We start from the raw sequence: 21,527 nt of genomic DNA on the forward strand, positions 1-21,527 counted from the left end.
CACATAAGCGCATCCCATGCAAAATATAGGGGGGAAAAAGCGCATGCGTTTTTTAGCACTAAAATGCAGCGCAAAAAAACGCAAGTGCCAGCCTAAAACATACAGTATACCAGAGAAAATATTGAAATAAAGTTAAATCGAAAGCAGGGGAAATATAAGGGGTTCAAACAGTAGAAAAACAGTTATTCTCTAGTAAGGCAAAACTTGTCAGTCCTCAGGGATCTTGATTGGAGGGATCACTTCTGGTTCAATGTTGGCACCGAGGCAATAGCGGTGCTTGATGTCCTCTGTCTCTGGGGTCCTTGAAATAGTCCAGCTGTAGTATGGGGGTGTAAGGTAAAATGTCTGTAAGGTAGAACATTCTAGAATCCTCAATTCTTTCCAGAAAATCGCCTTGTCACACACAGGGCTGTGGAGTCGGAGTCGGTGCTCATTTTGGTGGAGTCGGAGTTGGAGTCGGTATAAAATGGACCGACTCCGACTCCTAAAATATATAATACATTGGGTACAGTAATTCAATGCAGGATGTGCTGAATATTTTTTCATAGGAGTTTGGGAAAGTTATGAAATGTCCTATAAATGGCTGTTCTATTCCTGATCTAAGGCTACATTCACACACAGCGTTTTTCCTGTGTTTTTTGAGGATACGTTTTTCAGCTGCAAAAGCAGATCATCTTTTTAAAAAACCGCATCACCTGAAAGGTTTTTGAGCTCATAGATAATGTTTTCAATAGCAAAAGCAGATTAGAAATCTGCTCTATCTATATATCCATTTATCCATATCTGTCTATCCATATCGTATCTGTACCAAAAAGAATGAAAACCGGGTAGTACACCAATATATATTCTGTTCTATCTAAATATCTTGATTATTGGATCATAAAAATGATTAAATGTCTGAGGTTCACATTGTACTACAATAAATTTTTCACTTAAATATAAGCAATATGTGTGGGAGTCGGAGTAGTGGAGTTGGAGTCGGAGTCGGTGTAAGGGAAATTGAGGAGTCGGAGTCGCAGGTTTGGCTTACCGACTCCACAGCCCTGGTCACACAGCAGCATCCCCCCTCCTTTTCAGCTCTGTGCTTGCTGGTAACCTGAAACCGTACATTTCCTCTCGAAGTCCCTCCATCCCCCCCTCCCTACAGCAGCTAAGTGGAACAGATGTTCCTTTGTTTAAAGCCAGGGGCTTGAATGCAGCTATGGGAAGTATTAAAACAAGTCATATCGCTGAAACCATACACAGCAGAGATATAATAAACATATCACTGTGTAGGCAATGAAGCCAGCGGTCTAAACCCCTAAGTTTCACGATTCTTGGACTTCTAGAAATTGAGATATGGATTGCTCCCAAATGCATTATTGATGTTTTCTTGTTGGGTTCGTTACACTGGGAAACCTGATACCCTTGGTGAGTTCATACGAGCTTCACCCAGTAAGATATGGTTATCATAACTTTTTTAGTTAAGTTGTAACTGAGAAAGGGGGTTGGACCTCCCCAGACCGCCCATTTCGTGAGGTCACAGACCCTAGTCTATAGGTATCCCTAGCAAATTCCAGTCAGTTGTAGCTGGAATCTTGATGCTGACAAGAACCCCAGATGAGTGGAGACGTGTGGCTCCGCCTTCTTGCCTCACATGGCTTGCCTAAAGAATCATGAGCAACTGGAAGTGTTACTTTCTGTTCTTTCATCCACTTTGTTTTGTATTTGTACATATGTAGTGTCTCAACCTTGTAACAACTTTTTATATTTGTAACCACTGCCTGACTTTTTTGGGGAATAAGTGACATAATATTTAGTCTGCCTCCATGCTCTAAGAAACGAACTATGCGCCTTTTTTAGATAATCGCTACTAATTTAGGGTTTGTCACGGACCCTCTTAATTAAATCTTTGATTAAGTAAAGCGTGGCTGGTGGCAGCGTGGTGTGCGCGGCTGACTAGGCTAGCTGGCAGTACAGACGGGTCTCACATGCTGAATGAGTGGTTGAGGCCACAGCATTGATAATTCCCGTACTGTAGTAGTCTGGCAGCCCGTGCACAACAAGCAGCCCGTCCGGCGACTAATTATCCTAGGTGCAGTTCCCTGACTGACCTGAGGGTAAGAGGGGCGCCGGAGAGCTCCAAAGTGGAACTGAGAAAGTGGGATATACATAAATCTCAGCAGTTCTTGCAAGGTTATTAGCAGTGTTGGGGTAACCAAAATACCCCCCTGCGATAAATTGTTAGAGCAAGATTAGCTTGCTGTATTTTTGTCACATGGTGCCAGTGGTGGGATAACTATGATAAGCCCCCACTGTGCCTGTGATAGCTGTGTGCCGGCAGTGCGTCGCATCCCTCCGTCCGCTGACCTACTGTTGCCAGTGGTGGGATCGTGACGTTTTGGTGGCGCCGGCAGCCGCCGTTCCTCACGGGGTTTACGTGAAAGCCCAAGAGGTATGAGAATGCCGCTATCCTGCGCTCAAGGTCCTTGTCTCTGCTATGACAGTGGTGTTCTCCCACCGGGGTCAGGGACTCTGCCTCCCACAGTCTCCTTGCAGGTCAGCGTCTTGTTACTGCACTCCCTTTAGTCACAGAGGAGCGTCTCAGCATATGCTCCAGTCTCTCTGCTGGGGGGGCGTCTTGTCGAGGGACACGGTCTGTCTGTGGGGCAGGGTCTCAAGAAGGGAGGTCAGCAGCCTCCCTGGCAGTGCGGTGCCAGGCTTCAAGTACTCACTGCCCTTTGCCCATGTGGTCTCTCAGTCTCCAGCCACTGCACCCGTCTCCTCTCTGCCCCTGCGTCAGCATCCTCCTGCTTCACCTCTCTGCGTTGCTCTGCTGGAAGTGCGTGCAGATCTCCCGCTCTCAGTACTGACGTCTTCCTGTTCCTGAACACAGAGCAGTCTCCTAAAGCATCCCCTGGGGAACCTAACGCCCTGCTCAATGGTTCCGGGCACGGAGCCAGGAAGGCAACTTCCCCTCGGCTCCTTTGGTGCTTCACCCCCTTACATTCACCCTCTCTGAGCTCGCCATTCAATGGGCGAGAGTTTCTGGAGTTCTTGTTGACAATCGTCCAGACCTCGTACAATTTGCTGCCAGAAGAATTCGTCCTGGTTGCAGCATCTGGGGGGCACACCTGCCGTTGATCGTTCAGAACGTCTCAGATCAGTGGAGGTTGTGGGGTCAGCCACCGGGAGAATGGAAGTTGGAGTCTCCTCGGTTACTCCCATCGTTTCAGGCACCAGCCCTGTTTCCGGGTTTCCCTGAGGGAGTAGGGAGTCTCCCTCTTCGTCGTCCTCAGCAATGAGCACCGGTTCAGCCACCGGGGGGCGTCAGGGCAGATGGCACCACTGGAGGATCTCGAGACAAACAGGGACGCAACATATTCCGATGTAATGTACGAGTGGGGAGTTCTACACCTGTTTCAGGTTGAACTTCGTAAACGGGTCCGTCCCCGTTTACTGAGCCGTCGTTTCACCTTATACGGGCTCTTCTCCCACCGACACTCTAAATTGCTGTTAGGGCGCTTCTCCCTGACTAAGACTCGGTCCCCTGGTCGTAGGGCTGTCCCCTTCTGGGGAAGGACCTGCGAGTGTTCCAACCCACGGAGCCGGTTCTGCACCAACCGTTGACTGGTCCGTAGCCGGCGACAATGTTCTCAAACCCAGGAGTACACCCCCGTCCGCGGGTAGTCCTCCTCGGGCTCTAACGCCAATTCAGTCAGTCCCTTCCCGGGTCAGCCGAAGAACATTGAATAAGGCGTGAATCCTGCGGTACTGTGTTTACGGTTATTGTATGCCCACACCAATTCGGGGACGGACTCAGATCTTCAAGTATCCTCAGCATCTGGATCAGGGTGCGGTTGAATCTCTCACAAGCTCAGTTCCCCTGTGGATGGTAAGGAGTGGTGCGTGACTTATCGATTTTGATCCGAATGTATTCGCTTGGGACACCCATACACTTGAATGAAATGCTTACAGATAGAGTAGGCCGCAGATTCAGCAGTCTGGTCCCGAGTAGGTGTGACTACAGCAAATTTGGAATAATGGCCGGTCATCACAAGGCAATGTTTGTAGCCCTGGTGTGCTGGGCCAATCGTCAAAGTCTATGGCCAGTAACTCTATGGGTGCGGAGGACCTCACCGTTTCTATAGGCTATAGGGGCTCGCTGTTCCGGCGGCTTAACTAGTTCACAATTTCGGCACTGCTGAGATACTTTCTCCACGACGGTCCTCATGTGGAGATGGTAGAACAACCGTTGCAGCTCCCTTGTGTGCTTCCTTAGCCACCTGTTCTACCAGGGACGAGGGGATGATCGTTTGCCAAACAAGACTTAGTTCAGATTGTAGGTACACTTTCCTGTACAAGATGCCACCCCGTAACTGTAGTCGCTCCCACTGGCGCAACATTTGTAACATCTCAGGGGACATGGCTGCCCTCTCACTCTGGCCGGGCACCTGTTCGGCTACGAGCCACCGTCTCAGCTGAGCTATCTCTCGATCTTCCTGTTGTAGTCGAACCCACTCATCTCGGGATTGTTCCAACAAATTCTCAGGTGTACTTTCTTGAACTGTCTCCCGCGTCGCTGCCACGTCCTGGCAGTCCCCCCAAACTCTGGAACCTCTATAGCCTCCAACTCTTCATCCCGACTGGGCGCTGGCGGGCGGTAATCTACTCGGGAAAGTGCATCAGCTTGAGTATTCTCCACTCCTCTCCTGTAGGAGATCCTGTACCAGAATTTTGCCATTCGTGCTACCCAGAGTTGATCTAAGGCCCCCAGCTTAGCTGTTTCGAGGTGAGCCAACGGATTGTTATCCATGCGCACGTGGACTTCCGAGCCGGCCAAATACTCTGCAAACTTCTCAGTCATTGCCCACACCAGCACCAACAACTCCAGCTTGAATGAGCTGTAATTATCCGGATTTCTTTCTGAGTTATGTAAGGAGCGTCTGGCGTATGCGATGACACGCTCCTTTCCATCCTGCATCTGTGAAAGTACTGCCCCGAGTCCTTGTAGACTTCCGTCAGTGTGCAAGATGAACGGCTGCATGAAGCCAGCTTAGGCCAACACCGGGGCCTCAGTCAGGGCCTGGAATGCTTTCTCCTGTTGCTCTCCCCAGTGTATGTTCCTGTTCTTCGCACATGAGGGTACTCCTTTCAGCAATTCCAGGAGAGGGTTTGCGATGCTGGTGAAATCCTTCACAAAGCGGCGGAAGTATCCTGTTAGTCCCAGGAATGCTTGTACATCCTTCACGGTTTTTGGGGTTGGCCATTCCTGCACCACAGCGATCTTCTCCTGTGAGGGCTTCACTCCCTCGGCAGAGACCACATGCCCTAGATAATCAATTTGTGTTCGGAAGAGGTGGCACTTCTGGGGTTTCACCTTCAAGCCATATTTTTGTAGCCGACTCAGAACTTGCTCCAGTCTCCGGAGATGTTCTTCAACGGTGGGAGCAAAGATGATTATGTCATCAAGGTAAATCAGGGTGGCTTCGAAGTTCAGGTCTCCCAGACACCGCTCCATAAGCCCCTGAGATGTTCCCAGAGCGTTGGCTAGCCCGAAGGGCACGCGGTCAAACTCAAATAGTCCCATCGGAAGGATGAAGGCTGTCTTGGCTCGGTCTTGTTCAGACATGGGTACTTGCCAGTACCCGCTGGCTAGATCCAGTGTGGAAAAATACCGGGCATTTCCCAGTGCTGACAGGGACTCTTCTATCCGTGGTAGTGGATACGAATCTCGCACTGTGCAAGCGTTGAGCTGGCGGTAATCCACACAGAAACGTAGAGTTCCATCTTTTTTCCGCACCAAAACGATGGGGGAAGCCCACGGGCTTTGGCTCTCATGGATCATTCCCTTCCTCAGCATCTGTGCCAGCATCCAATTGACCTCCTGATAAATTTGTGGGGGTATCTGGCGATACCTCTCCAGTATCGGTGCCACGTCCCCAGTGGGTATCTCATGGGTGATGGCCATCGTGCGCCCCAAATCATCTTCATCCTTTGCGAACACCTCCTGGTACTTCCCCAGCAAGGCCTCCACCTGGGGAACCTGATGAGGGGGCATTTCTGAGAGTTCAGTCCGCATTTGCTCAAGTATCCGTCGGCCTTCTTGTAACAGCCTGGGCCGGGGTGACCTTTGCCTTTACCGACACAAACCAAGGATCTTCTGCTTTAGCAGTCAGCTGCACTGTTTCGGAGGGCACCAGCTCATCCGGTAAAAATAGAATGTGGGCCAATTCTGCTCTGGGAGCCAAGGTCACATCAGTCTCTCCTAAGTTCACACAGCGCACGAGGACGGTGCCGTTTCGCACAGTGGACAGGGTCCGTGCGACTAGTATCCCTGACGGCAATTGGTCGGCTGGGCTAGGCTCCAGCTCCACCTCCGCTCCTTCTAGTGGGACTCCTGCTCGCACCGGCAGGGGAAGCACGGTCTGTCCATGGGGTAGCACTCGGTTCACAGACGCAAGGACTATGACTTTGCCGAGTTCTTTTCCGCTGCTGCATATTTCCCGAACCCGTGCTGCCCGAATCAGTTGTTGAAAGACCTTCTGTGGGATCTGGTCACTCCACTGTCGTAAGAATTGATCTGGGGTCTCGTTGAGTAGTAGGCTTCCGAGGTCTTTAAGCACGTTCATGCCCAGGGTTACAGTATGATCCCGAGCGTCTCCATCTACCAATACTACTCCTTTTCTCCCCACATCTTTTCCACAGACTTCTATGTTCAGCCTCACTACCTCTATGACCGGGATGGGCAGGTGATTGGCTGCCGTAAGTTTAATGACTGGGCCCCACTCAGGCCGCAGCGCCTCTGTGAAGTGTCTACGAAAAAATTTTTCGGGCATGGTGGTCACTTGTGAACCGGTGTCTACCAGGCATCGCACAGCTCTCCCGTTGATTTCGGCCCAGACCAAGGGGCACATGGAAACAAGGCTGGTGGGACTGTTTTCACTCCTCCTCTGCTCTTCACACTCCAGGCAGTGTCCCGGGACACCACCGGGTGAGATGACCTGGCTCTCCAGAAGTGTAGCATGTGAGGGGACGTCTTCTCGGGTTAGCTGCAGCTTCTCTTCGGAGAATAGCTCCTCTTCCCCACATCCGTGGCCCGGGCCCCTCTGCCTGGGTTCTCCTGGAAGTCGCCATTTCTTCTCGGAACTGACTGATCTTCATCCTCAGGTCTTCCACCCATCGGGGGACTTTGTCTTCAGTGCTAGTTGCCTCCCCGCTCCGCACCTTTCCCACCGAGCATATCACATCCTGCTCACGCGTGCGCGCCTCACTCCCTACTTCAGAAAAGGTCATGCCTGGCTTCACCCGCAGGCGCTCTCGCATAGCCTGCTTCATCATTCCGTCACGTAACCCCATCACCATCTAGTCTCTGAGCACCACGTCCACTGACCCCACACCTACCCCATCCTTTTTATCGCAGTGTGAAGCTCTTGTAGGGCGTTCATAAACTGGGTCACGGTCTCCCCCTCTCTTTTCACCCGCTGGAACAGTCGCATACGTAGTTCCCCTACGTCAGTGAGGTCCCCATGTGTCATCTCTAGAATACGTAGCACCTTCTCCAAAGTATCCCTTTCTTGGGGGGGGTCTATGCATGACAGAGTCCCGGGCCTCCCCCTCCAAGGCCATTAATGCTATATCTGCCTCTAATGCTGGGGCCAAGGGGTGCATCCACAGTAACCCCTGAATTCTCTCAGTCCAGTTCCATAACATCACATTGTTCCCCGTAAACCTCAGCAGATTGTTCAACATGGCCCCCAAGGAGATGCTAGTCTTGGGGCCTTCCCTGACTGCTTGGTCTGCTTCGTCCGCGCCTTCGTGTGACATCCTGCCGACTATGCCAAATTTAATAACGTGCAGGAGAGATATGTCACCACGGAACAGGCAGACCAACAGTAAAAGGGAGGTTTATTTACAGGGGAAGATACTGGTAAAACATACAGTATATCAGAGAAAATATTGAGATAAGGTTAAATCGAAAGCAGGGGAAATATAAGGGGTTCAAACAGTAGAAAAATAGTTATTCTCTAGTAAGGCAAAACTTATCAGTCCTCAGGGATTTTGATTGGAGGGATCACTTCTGGTCCAGTGTTGGCACCGAGGCAACAGCGGTGCTTGATGTCCTCTGTCTCTGGGGTCCTTGAAATAGTCCAACTGTAGTATGGGGGGTTTACGTGGGAGCCCAAGGGGTATGGGGATGCCGCTATCCCCCTGCGCTCAAGGTCCTTGTCTCTGCTATGACAGCGGTGTTCTTTCACCAGGCTCAGGGACTCTGCCTGCCACAGTCTCTCCTTGCAGGTCAGCGTCTTGTTACTGCACTCCCCTTGGTCACATGGGAGCGTCTCAGCATATGCTCCAGTCTCTCTGCTGGGGGGCGTCTTGTCGAGGGACACGGTCTGTCTGTGGGGCAGGGTCTCCTCAAGAAGGGAGGTCAGCAGCCTCCCTGGCAGTGCGGTGCCAGGCTTCAAGTACTCACTGCCCTTTGCCCGTGTCTGCGGTCTCTCAGTCTCCAGCCACTGCACTCGTCTCCTCTCTGCCCCTGCGTCAGCGTCCTCCTGCTTCACCTCTCTGCGCTGCTCTGCTGCATGCGCTCGCAGATCTCCTGCTCTCAGTAGTGACCTCTTCCTGTTCCTGAACACAGAGCAGTCTCCTAAAGCATCCCCCGGGGAACCTAACGCCCTGCTCGATGGTTCCGGGCACGGAGCCAGGAAGGCAACTTCCCCTCGGCTCCTTCGGTGCTTCAACCCCTTACATATGGATTAGTTTGCCATATATTATTTATTATGAGGGGTCTGTAACATTATGTAATATAAAATCATTACTCAAATGAAACATCATAATATTATATCATAGCTGACTGGATGCAGAATTCACCACGATGCAGTCCAGTCCCCTATGGGAGGCTGGGCCATATGATTTGTTAGACTGATTAGCATGTTGTATTCTTATACAGGCTGTATATGGATGAATTCTATGTCTGCGATCTTAACTTATATTTGTCTAGTATGTTCTACACCTACTCCCTTTATTGTCTTTAAAAATTCAATACGGTTTGATTGATAAGCTTCTTTTTATTAGGTGGTACTTTTAGAGTAGTTGCCCTTGTTATAGGACCTCATATTGAATGCAGCAAACTACGGGGAGACTATTTGTATATGGGTGTCTTATCCTTTGTATAGATTATTATAGGATTAACAAAAAATTGTTTAGGATCATAATCCTGCATCAATTATCCTATGCATGGACATGCTGCTTAATGTGGATCTTCATGAAATCTTCATCCTGGGCTACACTTCAACTAAAGCAGTTATACCAATTGGCCATGTCTAGTAATGTCTTGAATATGTTTATGCGGCACAAGATCGGATTGTCGCTACAAGGACCTTCCTGAGATCATGTGACTTACTGCGCAAGCGCATTACTGACACACGCGATAGGAACAGGACCTGTGACTTTGCAGCATTGATGCAATATCCGGCGTCTTTGGTTTCTATGCTCCGCTCTCCGCTCATGTGTATTCAGCCACTTCCCTTATAGCGGCCATGCCGCTGCTACAAGCGCGCACTCCATGCGGTAAGCTCAACAGCTGTTAAGATTCATTAATCATTATGTGTGTATATATATTAAGGGAGCCCACAAGTTTAACCACATCCTTCTACCCCTGATGAAGTTGGGTTATGGGAGCTGGACCTTATACCTCTTACCTTATTAGGTGACTATATTTGTCTAGGTTCTATATGCATGTCTAGTCCAAAATCAGCGTGGAATTAGTTCAAAATGGAGACAAATGGACCACACTCATCGGGCTGGTGAAGAAACACTGCTGTTGGCGGGGGGCAGTGATAGCAGGAGTGAGCGGAAAGCGGACAACGGCCGTTTCGCTCTGAACCAAAGCTTCAACGAGCCAACATGATCTGTATGTGCCAATAAAGCAGCAGTGTTTCCTCACCAGCCCAATGAGTGCGGTCCATTTGTCTCCTCATGGATTTTGGATATCACTGTGGTTTTCCAAGGACGTGCACCTGTGGCTGCTAGCGAGCCTGTATCCGACTACCGCACACAATTTGATCTTCTCACGGTAACAGTGGTGCCATCCGCTTTTTTCTCCTTTTCATGCATTGGTTCAGTATGGGTGTATATGTTTGGATGCATTTGGATCAGCCTCCATTGATCTTTATTTAAAAGGGAGGAATTTATGCTCCGTTGGGTAACCTCTTTTTGTTTATAGATTTGAACCATTTGCTTATTGAATAATCACTAACCCTTAGTCTGATATTTGGTGCCCATCTCTATCACATCTATGTCCATCATTTTGGAACTTATATTGTGATAGCTCTATACATTTATATATAGACTGTTATATCTTATATCTGCATTTAGATGTGTCTATACATTGTTTGGCTATCCATGTGGATACATGTGCATATTTTTTGAACCTATGATATTTGGTCAGATTGTTGCTCCCACATGTTTGGGTTACTTGTGGTAACCATTTTTTTATTGTTTTTAAACATATTTGTGGTTTACTTGTGTGTCCAATTTAATAAAATTGCTATTTTTTAAGGTGATCCCTGCTTTTTGTATGTCTTTTTTCTTCTATTTTGACATGGCATTGTCTTCTCTTACCAGTCTTTTCATTGACTGGCATTTTCATTGTAAGCTCCATAAAATATATTTAGAAATCTCTTTTTTGTTGAAGATTAGATGTGATTTTTTTCCTTCTTTTATCCTCAGGAAATCCTTGTGAGAATAACGGTTTATCACTCAATTGTAAAAAAGATGTCAGGAAGCAGTCTAATGGAGAAAACCTCATTACCCTTCATGGACCTCCTGGACTTCACAGCACTTCACTTTCTTATACTCCTCCTAATCATGAGGAACCCTCTCCTGAGCAATCTCACATTGTTACCACAATTCCAGGTGACAACGTGGATACAAGATTTCAGTGTGACACACAATTTACTAAATACTCAGACTTTTTAGCACAAAGAAAGCACAAAGGAGGGAAGCCATACTCCTGTTCAGAATGTGGGAAATGCTTTATAACTAAATCAAAATTTGTTATACATGAGAGAAGTCACACAGGAGAGAAGCCATATTCATGTTCGGAATGTGGGAAATGCTTTACACATAAAGGACATCTTATTAGACATCACAAAATTCACACAGGAGAAATGACATTTTCATGTTCAGAATGTGGGAAATGTTTTAGAGACAATTCAATGCTTGTTGGACATCAGAGAATTCACACAGGAGAGAAGCCGTATTCATGTTCAGAATGTGGGAAATGTTTTAGATATAATTCAGTGCTTGTTAAGCATCAAAGAATTCACACAGGAGAGAAGCCGTATTCATGTTCATTCTGTGAGAGATGCTTTACAGCTAAATCAAATCTTGTGCAACATGAGAGAAGTCATAGAGAAGAGAAGCCGTATTCATGTTCAGAATGTGGGAAATTTTTTAAACATAAATCATGTCTTGTAAAACACGAGAGAAAGCATTCAGGAAATAAACTGTAGTTATGTTTTTTTTAATGTTAATAAATATTGCCCAGCATAAATGAGTACACCCCCTTTCATTGGTAAGAGTTTAATTAATATCTTACTGAACACGAGCAATTTCTAAAACGTTGCCAACACTGCGTTTCATAGAACATTTTTTTAGAATAAAAACATAAAATAATATAAATTTCATTACACAATCTTCAGTTTTACTCAAATTAGTTGATGCAAACATTAGTAGACTCCAAAAGCTACTACATCTAGCATTTTTATGGTTTCCATGATTTTTAAGCACAGCACCAAGACTTTCTAGGCCTGGAATTAACAAATTGGTGACATAATACACCTTCTATCTTTTTTCTTACTTCAAGAACGAGCTCTCTTAGAGGCTGGATGGAAAGTGATGACAACTTGTCTATTCAGGATTCTCCATAGGTGTGTGGTTGGGTTCAGATCAGAAGACACTTGGCCACTGAATCACTTTCACCCTGTTCTTTAGAAATACAACAGTGGCCTTAGATGTGTGTTTTATATCATTGTCATATTGGAAAGTGCTGGTCTACCAAGAGCACGGAGTGATGGCAGCATCTTCTCTTTCACTGTAGAGCAGGACATCTGTGAATTCATGATGCCATCAATGAAACATAGCTCCTGACACCAGCAGCGCTCGTGCAGTCCCAAATAAGGACACTGCCACCACCATTTATAACGTAGGTACCATGTATTTCTCCTTGTATTCCTCACCTTTGCAATGTCATACAGTTATGGAGCCATCATTTCCAAAAAAAAACATTTATTTTGGTTTCCTCACTCCAGAGTCCCAGGAGTCTTCATATTTATTACGTGTTGTGGGGCTGAGAACGTCCCTAATGTGTCCCCAATGCGGAGACTTAAGGTTCTGACCGTGCACCCCACATATTGCAGAGGGCAAGCTTCACACTATGATGTCAGTGACGTGTGGAGCTACAACTAATGAGACGTCCAATATTATATTATTCTGGTTAGTAGATGAAACCTTTTTGCTTTGGGCACATACTTGCACAAACCACATTTAGGTCTACCACATTCAATAAAACCTTTGGTATTTGTCACCCACGTGTCGGCTGACTTTCTTGTTGAGATATAAGCTAGGAGAAATGATATTACCAATAATAACCTGTCACGCTGTGACTGGTAAGGGAGGGGGCCTCAAACTGGAACTGGGACACTAACCCTGTCCCGGGATACTCTTGAAAATAGAAAGGCCTGAGTCTCCAACCTTACTGTGCTCCTGTTAACCCCTGATCTGTCCCCTCCCCCACCCCATGAGGCCTGGTAATGAAATATAATGTAGACAAGACACAAGGACAAAACAGGGATAGCAGAAAGCAACAAACACAAAAACACTCACCAAAAGGAAAGAGGTATTACGGTAATGCCACTCGCTCAGCTACTTACAGACGTAGACACAGGAACGTTTCTTCTGCGGGTTTATTCAAACACGGCATAATCCAGGCCATGGTTCAATAACACAACTGTGGCCTTTTCTGGTAAAACAGGAAAACAAACGATAATGTATAGAACAGTCCGTATGCCTGCAGCGATCCCCCCGCTCAGGGTGCAAGCAACAGCGTCCAGCACAGTTGCACATAAACACTTCTCTGGAGCTTCCTGCCTCCAGATCCACAGACAGGGAAAATAAACTCAGTGGTCAGGCATTTAACTTGTGGAACCACAGCCTTGGGGAGGAGATATGGTGCGTGACCATCCCGCCCATCTCTTACAGCCACTCACAAAAAAGCCCAACCCTGTCATGGCTGATTAACCCATCTCAGCACATAACACGCTGGAGCAAAAGTTCTGGGTTTTCACATCACAGAAGATATCAATCTTTGTGATACATATCTCCCGTCACATTGCCAGTGACCCTGTCACAGTATATAGGGAAGGATAAGAATTTACCAACCAAATGGGAATAGGACAATGAGGAAAGCAAACACCCAACAACAGCACATAATCTCCAGTAACAACAACGAACTCCTATTCAGCACAGCGTCTCCAAGCAGCTACGTGCACACGGTGCGGATTCTGCTGCATTGTACAGTACCTTCTAATGGAAAATGAAAAATGCAGTGCACATGCTGCAGATTTTTCTTCTCGGATTAGCTGCGGATTGAAATCCACAGCATGTCAATTCTTTGTGCGGAATTCACAGCGGTTTGAAACCTGCTCCATTATAAAAATCCGCAGGTAAAACGCAAGTTATTTTACCTGCGGATTTAGCCAAATCCACGTGGAAAAATCCGTAGCAGAATCCGCACCGTGTCCACTAGGGTGACCGCAAAAAAATCGATGTCGGAATTTTGTCCGTCTGGACCCCACAAAACGATTTCCCTTTCCAGATATTGAGAGAGCCAAAATTTGAGCTCGATCAAACGACGTTAACCCGTGCGGCTCGTCGCTCAAAGTTTGAAAAAATCCAAATTGAGGTTTTTTAAGATTTAGGTATTTTGCATAGTCTGTTAGACTATAAAGAATGTGACAACAACATTGCAGAAATAGCCCTGACCAAATTTTCGAACCATTTGTGGTATTTGAATGCAGAGTTGGTGGGATTATCGTTTTTTGATCCCACCATTACAGACAATGAAAAGTTGTTAATGGCTAATAAATTGCTCAGTAGCACAGATGAACCATCATAGCACGCTAGGGTTGTAAATCCAAAAGTTAGGAAAGAAAAATTAAAAGAGGTAGGAAGTAACCGACTTTAACGACCTTCTGACAAAAGATGAAGAACAAAAGCAATATGTCCTGCAAGTTGTAAGCAAATGCCGAGCATTATATTCTGACGTTTCAAAAACTACTCTAACAAAAGCTCTAGAATAGATTAGATAACTATGTAAAATTATCAACTCATGTAGGTTAGCGTGCTCTGATGGTTCATCTGTGCTACTGAGCAATTTATTAGCCATTAACAACTTTTCATTGTCTGTAATGGTGGGATCAAAAAACGATAATCCCACCAACTCTGCATTCAAATACCACAAATGGTTCGAAAATTTGGTCAGGGCTATTTCTGCAATGTTGTTGTCACATTCTTTATAGTCTAACAGACTATGCAAAATACCTAAATCTTAAAAAACCTCAATTTGGATTTTTTCAAACTTTGAGCGACGAGCGGCACGGGTTAACGTCGTTTGATCGAGCTCAAATTTTGGCTCTCTCAATATCTGGAAAGGGGAATCGTTTTGTGGGGTCCAGACGGACAAAATTCCGACATTTATTCCCCCCCATATGAGATCCGGTCACCCTACTGCACATACCCTAAGAACCAAAGCTTTCATTGTCAAGAATAGTGAGTAACAGTATAGAAGGTTATGAATAATAGAATATTATAGGTAGATGGGTGACCCAGCTTAGGGGAAGGAATTTTTTTCCCTATGGAGAAAATTGGCTTCTACTCTGTGGGTTTTTTGCCTTCCCCAGGATCAACAATGCGCTGCACTAAAAATAGGCTGAACTAGATGGACATAAGGTCTTCCTTCAGCCTTCAAAACTATGTTACTATGTTACTGTCCTCAGAAATAAGAATACAGATAAATGGGAAATGTTTAAGAATATAAATAGGCACTGTAAGCAGTTTATGCCTTGTGCAAATAAATGGGCAAGAAATAGGAAAAACCCAATGTGGCTAAACTAAGACAGATGGTCCGGCCAGGTTATATAGGGAGACGTAATGACCAGACCAGAAGAAGCAGATGATGGAGCTGCAATTTTCTAACCAGCATAGAATGGGTCATTAATTTCTTCAGCACCAAAGGAAATCAAATTAATTTAATATGGGGGACACACAGGCTATATGGAAGATCTGTGATTCACAATATGTACTGATCTTCTAACCCCCGATCTCTCAGGAGGACGTGACACACTCGTGACAGTAACCCCCTTTCTATGAGGGGCCACAGGACTCTTGGGGACATGATTATCCGGATGGGCCAAATTAAAGGATTGTATCAACCTACCGGCATTAACCTCAGATGCCGACACCCACATCTTCTCCAGGCCATACGCCTTCTAATGCAGGGTTCCCCAACTCCAGTCCTCAAGGCCCACCAACAGATCATGTTTTCAGGATTTCCTTTGTATTGCACAGGTGATGCAATTATCACCTGAGCAATACTAAGGAAATCCTGAAAACATGATTTGTTGGTGGGCCTTGAGGACTGGAGTTGGGGAACCCTGTTCTAATGTACCAGGTACTGTACAGAAAGGCGAATCATACGGGAATCAATGATTTTCCCTACCTTATATTCTAAATTGCCATCAACCATAACCGGTGGCGGCCGTAAAGGTGACAGTTCCACAGGCGCAACAAATTTTTTCAGTAAAAACCTATAAAAAACATGGCTCTTGAGAGTCGGCTGAAGCTTGAGATGAAAAGTTACAGAGTTGATTACAGTGACCACCTTATAATAAACCTAGGACCTCATTTCTAAAAGGAACCTTCAGTTTAATATTTTTGGTGGCCAGCCATACTAAATCATTCACCCACAAGTCCGGACCTGACATTCGTCTCTTGTCAGCCATAAGTTTGTATTTGAGAAAATGGAAATGGTCTTAGGAGCGCAGGAAAGAGACTCAGACAAGAGATGGGGTTAAACCACAACGCGTTTCGACGGAGGATCCGTTTTCATCAGGTGGAAGTTTTCCACCTGATGAAGACGGATCCTCCGTCAAAACGTGTTGTGGTTTAACCCCATCTCTTGTCTGAGTCTCTTTCCTGCGCTCCTAAGACCGTTTCCATTTTCTCATTGCTCCTATCCTCCATTGGAGGTTTTCGGCTGGAGCTGCGGTGGAGACCTGACATTTTTGTCTGCCCCTGGGTTGTTTCCTAAGCGCTCCTCTATGACCGCTTATCACTGACTTTTATAAGTTTGTATTTATCCCCCGTGATCTTTAAATTATTCTGAACCCCTTCCCTTACCAATCAGAGCAATGAAATCAATTGTTCCTCCCCAGGAACCCCTGAAGACGCCTTTTTACTGAAGGTACAGAATTGTGGATGGAAGCCATATGCGTCAAAAAAAAAAGGTCAACTTACCAGTGGACTCACTATGCCGATTATTTAAGGCAAACTCAGCCAGTGGTAGAAAAGAGCAATCCTGGTTATCTGACAAAACATCTGAGGTTAGTCTCCATACTTTGGTTTAGGCATTCAGTCTGACCATTAGTTTATGGATTTTCATGGTACATCAAGTTTTTGTCATCAGTGATGATTGTTACTGGGTGAACTGCCCCATCCAAAAAATGACACCATTCCTTAAATGCCAACTTAGTGGCCAAAAGTTCCCTATTGTCTATATCATAGTTTCTTTTGGCTGACAATAACTTTTTTAGAGAAGAAGGCACATGGATGCCATTTAATGGTGGACGACCCTTGTGACAATACAACCCCGAACCCCATCTCAGAAGCATCAATCTCTGCAATAAATGGTTGAGAAGCCTCGGGCTGTATGAGCACTAGTGCAGTGGAAAAACATCTCTTCAAAGTAGACGGTACTTGCCGAGCGCAGTCGGACTACCTTGAGAAGTCCATACCTTTCTTATTCATGTCAGTGAAGGGTTTGACTATGGACAAGAAGTTTTTGATAAAATTCCAATAATAGTTTGCAAACACCAAAAAGCATTGTAATGATATCAAAATTTTTGGGAGACGACTCCATTCCAAAACTGCTTGGACCTAATCAGGATCCATGCGGAAACCTGCAGCTGACACTAGGAAACAGTTTATTATCCTATAGAAACTGTAACACCTACCGAACGTGTACCTGATGAGGCTTGAGATCGGGTGTGTAGATTAAAATATCGTCAAGATAAACTGCTCCAATCTACCCACATGGTGACGGAAGGTATCATTAGAGAAATACAGAAAGGGGAGGGTTTGATCTCAGCACACCGGCCACCAGTGTTGCTATCAGTGTGTCAAGAGTGGGAGAAGAGGGTTGCATTGACAATCCAACACAATGGGCAGCACTTTGAACACATTTTATAAGTGGTCATAAACTTGTAAATAACTCATGAAAGAATAAAGTTACGTTAAAACCAAGCACACAATTGTTTTTCTTATGAAATTCTCAATAAGTTTGATGTGTCACATGACTCTCTTCCCATTGAAAAAATTAAAGTTGGATCCAAAATGGCCCACTTCAAAATGGCCGCCATGGTCACCACCCATCTTGAAAAGTTTCACCCCTCCCATATATTAATGTGCCACAAACAGGAAGTTGATATCACCAACCATTCCCATTTTATTTAGGTGTATCCATATAAATGGCCCATCCTATACTGTATACTGTGTGCACAGACATCAGATGGTACACGGGATAATTAGTGACTGGTTGATCATATACTACAATGTAGAGTTGAAGTTTACAATGATGATTTTTTGATCAAGTATGTTTAAAAAAATACACAAAATAAAAATTCTTAGGTACCTATCTAGCAGACCTATGCTTCTGTGTGATCACCTTTACTCTGCTATGTTTTTATGAGTGCAGGAAAGCACATCATACCTTGTTTTACTACCTCTAAAAAGGTATACTTTGAAAATGGTAATACATTAGCATAATATGTACTATGTCTGACCACTACAAACATTCATCTGAACTGGTCAATGTGCTGTTACCTTTTCCAAGGGCAGCACTCAAACAGACAATACGGTTGTGTGAATATAGCCTATGAAGAAGCAGCTGGAAATAAACATGTTAAAGGGAATCTTTTTTTGCCCTATTAGCTGCCGGCAGCTCCATCAGGGGCTTATCTACAGCATTCTGTAATGCTGTAGATAAGCCCCCGATGTAACCTGAAAGAGAAGAAAAACACGTTATATTATACTCACCGAGGTGGGCGGTCCGGTCCGACGCCTCCCATCTTCATGCGATGACGTCCTCTTCTCCCGTCCTGTAATGGCTCCGGCGCAAGCGCACTGCTCTGCCCTGTTGAGGGCAGAGCAGAGTCCTGCAGTGTGCAGGTGCCGGGAGAGGTCTGGCGCCTGCGCACTGCAGAATTCTGCTCTGCCCTCAACAGGGCAGAGCAGTGCGCCGGAGCCATTTCAGGACGGGAGAAGAGGACGTCATCGCATGAAGATGGGAGGCGTCGGACCGGACCGCAACACCCATCGGACCGGACCGCCCACCTCGGTGAGTATAATATAATGTGTTTTTCTTCTCTTTCAGGTTACATCGGGGGCTTATCTACAGCATTAGAGAATGCTGTAGATAAGCTGATTTCGGGAAATGGCACGAAGGTGTCGGAGACCTCTGATATCTTGGGGGTCTTTACGGACTTTTATACAGATTTATACTCCTCTTGGGTGGGGGCATCGGAGGGAGAAACGGGGACATTTTTAGATGGACTTGAGCTACCTAGACTGGGACAGGATGATCGAGATTGTCTGGAGGCACCTATCACAGATGAGGAAATAAGTAGGGCACTTAGGTCTATGTCCAAAGGGAAAGCTCCAGGGGTAGATGGGTTACCAGTCGAAAGTTATAAAGGAATGGAAGAGGTGTTGGTGTCCCGATTGAGAGTGGTCTTGGAAGACGCTAAGAGTAGAGGGTGTATGCCAGCACCCATGAGAGAAGCAATAATTGTGGTAATTCCGAAGGAAGATAAAGGTCCACGTTTGCCTGAATCATACCGCCCAATTTCTCTGCTCACAACAGTTGTGAAGCTCCTGGTCAGGGTGTTGGCAGACCGGTTGTCGGGTGTAATTTCTAAGCTGATACATTCGGATCGGTCTGGCTTTATGTCGGACAGGTCCACAGCCGTTAACCTGAAAAGGCTTTTTATGAATGTGCAGCTGCAGGCTGACAACTGTGATCAGAGGGTTATCGCATCATTAGCTGCCCATAAGGCGTTTGATAGTGTGGAGTGGGGATATTTATGGCAGGTATTGCACTGTATGGGCTTTTCATATCTTGGGTTCAATTGCTGTATGCACAACCAGTGGCTAGAATTAGGGTGAATGGGGAATTATCACACACCATAAAGCAACATAGAGGGACGAGGCAGGGGTGTTCACTGTCTCCTCTCATTTGCTCTGGCTGTGGAACCGCTGACCGCAAGGATCCGATGGTCTACTGAGGTCTCGGGGTTCAAATATGGGGCCATTGAGGAAAAGATAGCGCTCTATGCGGATATATTATTGGTCTTGAGTGATACCCGCTCTTCCCTGGACGGTGCCATTCGAATCATTGAGAAATTTGGGTCTTTGTCAGGGTTGGTGATGAACTGGAATAAATCAATTCTGTTTAGGGTGGATAACACAGGAAAGGAAGGGGGAGATGCAGTAGTTGGGGGTAGACTTAAGGTTGTAGACCAATTTAAATATCTTAGGATATGGATTTCTCTCCCGGTGGCAGACTACCTGCATGGGAACCTGGACCCTACTGTGAGGATTCTTAGGGTGAAGGTTTGGGCCTGGAACAAATCCCATTTGTCGTGGTGGGCCGAGTTAACCTTATTAAAATGATTCTGATGCCTAAGATGCTGTATGTCCTGCACAACTCTCCTATTTGGATAACCCGTTGAGAGGTTTAAGCAGATTCTTTATTTCGAGGCTTGGTATGGGGGAAACAGTATCCTCGCACTATTTTCTTGCGGCTCAGTGCCAGCACCTTAAAGGCTGGGTGCACGAGGGGACTTCTAACGTAATACAGCATCTTATTGAAGGGGTCACGAGAAAGTGTCCTGTTGTAGAGCTTGGAGGACGGTTCCCTGGGGGTACTTGGGAAGACTTACCCAACATTATTTCTGATTTATAAACTGTGGGAATGGGTTAAACAAATTTGTGGGGTCACCAGCCTAACTAGGTTTTCTCCACTATGGTATAATAATAATTTACCGGAGTTTATGGCACTGGGAAGTTTACCGGAATGGCAGGCAAGGGGATATGTTATGTTTTCCAGATATTGGAACAGAAAGAGCTGAAACCCTTTTCTCAGCTGCAGGCGGAGGTTGGTCTTAGGGCCTCTGGGGTGTTTCAATACGCAAGGAGGAAACATGCACATAGGGCTGATAACAGGTGTGACCGTCTCAATATCCAGGGAGACTTGGTGTTGGAGTATGTTTGCAGAAATGATTCTACGAGGGGGGGGGTCATCTCCTCGTTATATAGAGATTTATTGCATACCCATCTGCTGAGATTTCCCACCAATGCAAGGACTAAGTGGGAAAGAGTTGGGCTGCTTGGAGGATGAAATATGGGAGTCTGTTTTAGAATCTATACCGAAACTGTCTTTGAGTGAACCATACAGGCTGTCTCAGCTTTTTATTGTGCATAGCGTATAGATCTCCGGAGGTTTTGTATAAAACTGGGCTGCTATCTACCTCTGAATGTCCCCGATATAAAAATGAGAACGCTGGAATGCTTCATATGATGTGGACGTGTCCTAGGCTGTCTGGTTTTTGGGTGGTGGTTATATGTCGGATAGAAGCAGCTTATAGATGCATGATCCCGAGGGAGCCGGTGGTTTGTTGGGATATGTGGAGATAAATGTGGAAAATTCTTTCAAGTTCGCAATTGCCAGGCTGTAATACATGGCTAGGAAGGTGATAGCAAGGAACTGGATTAGGGAGGAGCCACCTTCGAGAGAATACCTTAATTATGTAAAACATGTCACTAAGCTGGAGAAGGAAGTCTACAAGAAGAGGGGAAAATTGGTGATGTTTGATAAACTATGGATGCCATGGCTGGAGTTGGGGTGAGCTGAATGAGTTATGGTCTTTTGGATATACACGTATGGAATGCGCCTCCACACTACTTTCCTAGATGACATTGTATGTTTTGAATGTATATAACGGTACAGTTCATGCCGATAAGATATCGTAAGCTGTCTGGGGGGAGGTGGCCTGTTTTGTTATGTGGGATTTGTTTGTTAAAACAGAAAATGTTTACCTCTCTGTAATTCTCATATTGATGTAAATTTATTAATAAAAAATCAGTTAAACAAAAGGATGGGCTGCTACTCATAGGCCACTATGTGCTTGCCCCCCATGAAAAATTAT

General features: G+C 45.9%; 1 protein-coding gene across 2 annotated transcripts in view; it reads left to right on the forward strand.

The window, feature by feature from the left end:
• LOC141054903 (oocyte zinc finger protein XlCOF8.4-like) overlaps positions 1-11,552 on the forward strand; it is a 206,272-nt gene extending 194,720 nt beyond the window's left edge. For both annotated transcript variants that reach the window (XM_073551802.1, XM_073551801.1), the window contains exon 5: positions 10,714-11,552. In XM_073551802.1, coding sequence (XP_073407903.1) covers positions 10,714-11,498 — 785 coding nt within the window. In that variant the 3' untranslated portion in view covers positions 11,499-11,552. The remainder of the gene's footprint in view (positions 1-10,713) is intronic.
• The last annotated feature ends 9,975 nt before the right edge of the window (positions 11,553-21,527 follow it).

Source organism: Dendrobates tinctorius, unplaced genomic scaffold, assembly GCF_039654945.1.
Source record: "Dendrobates tinctorius isolate UK_male_01 unplaced genomic scaffold, ASM3965494v1 ptg000180l, whole genome shotgun sequence".
Taxonomy (NCBI): domain Eukaryota; kingdom Metazoa; phylum Chordata; class Amphibia; order Anura; family Dendrobatidae; genus Dendrobates; species Dendrobates tinctorius.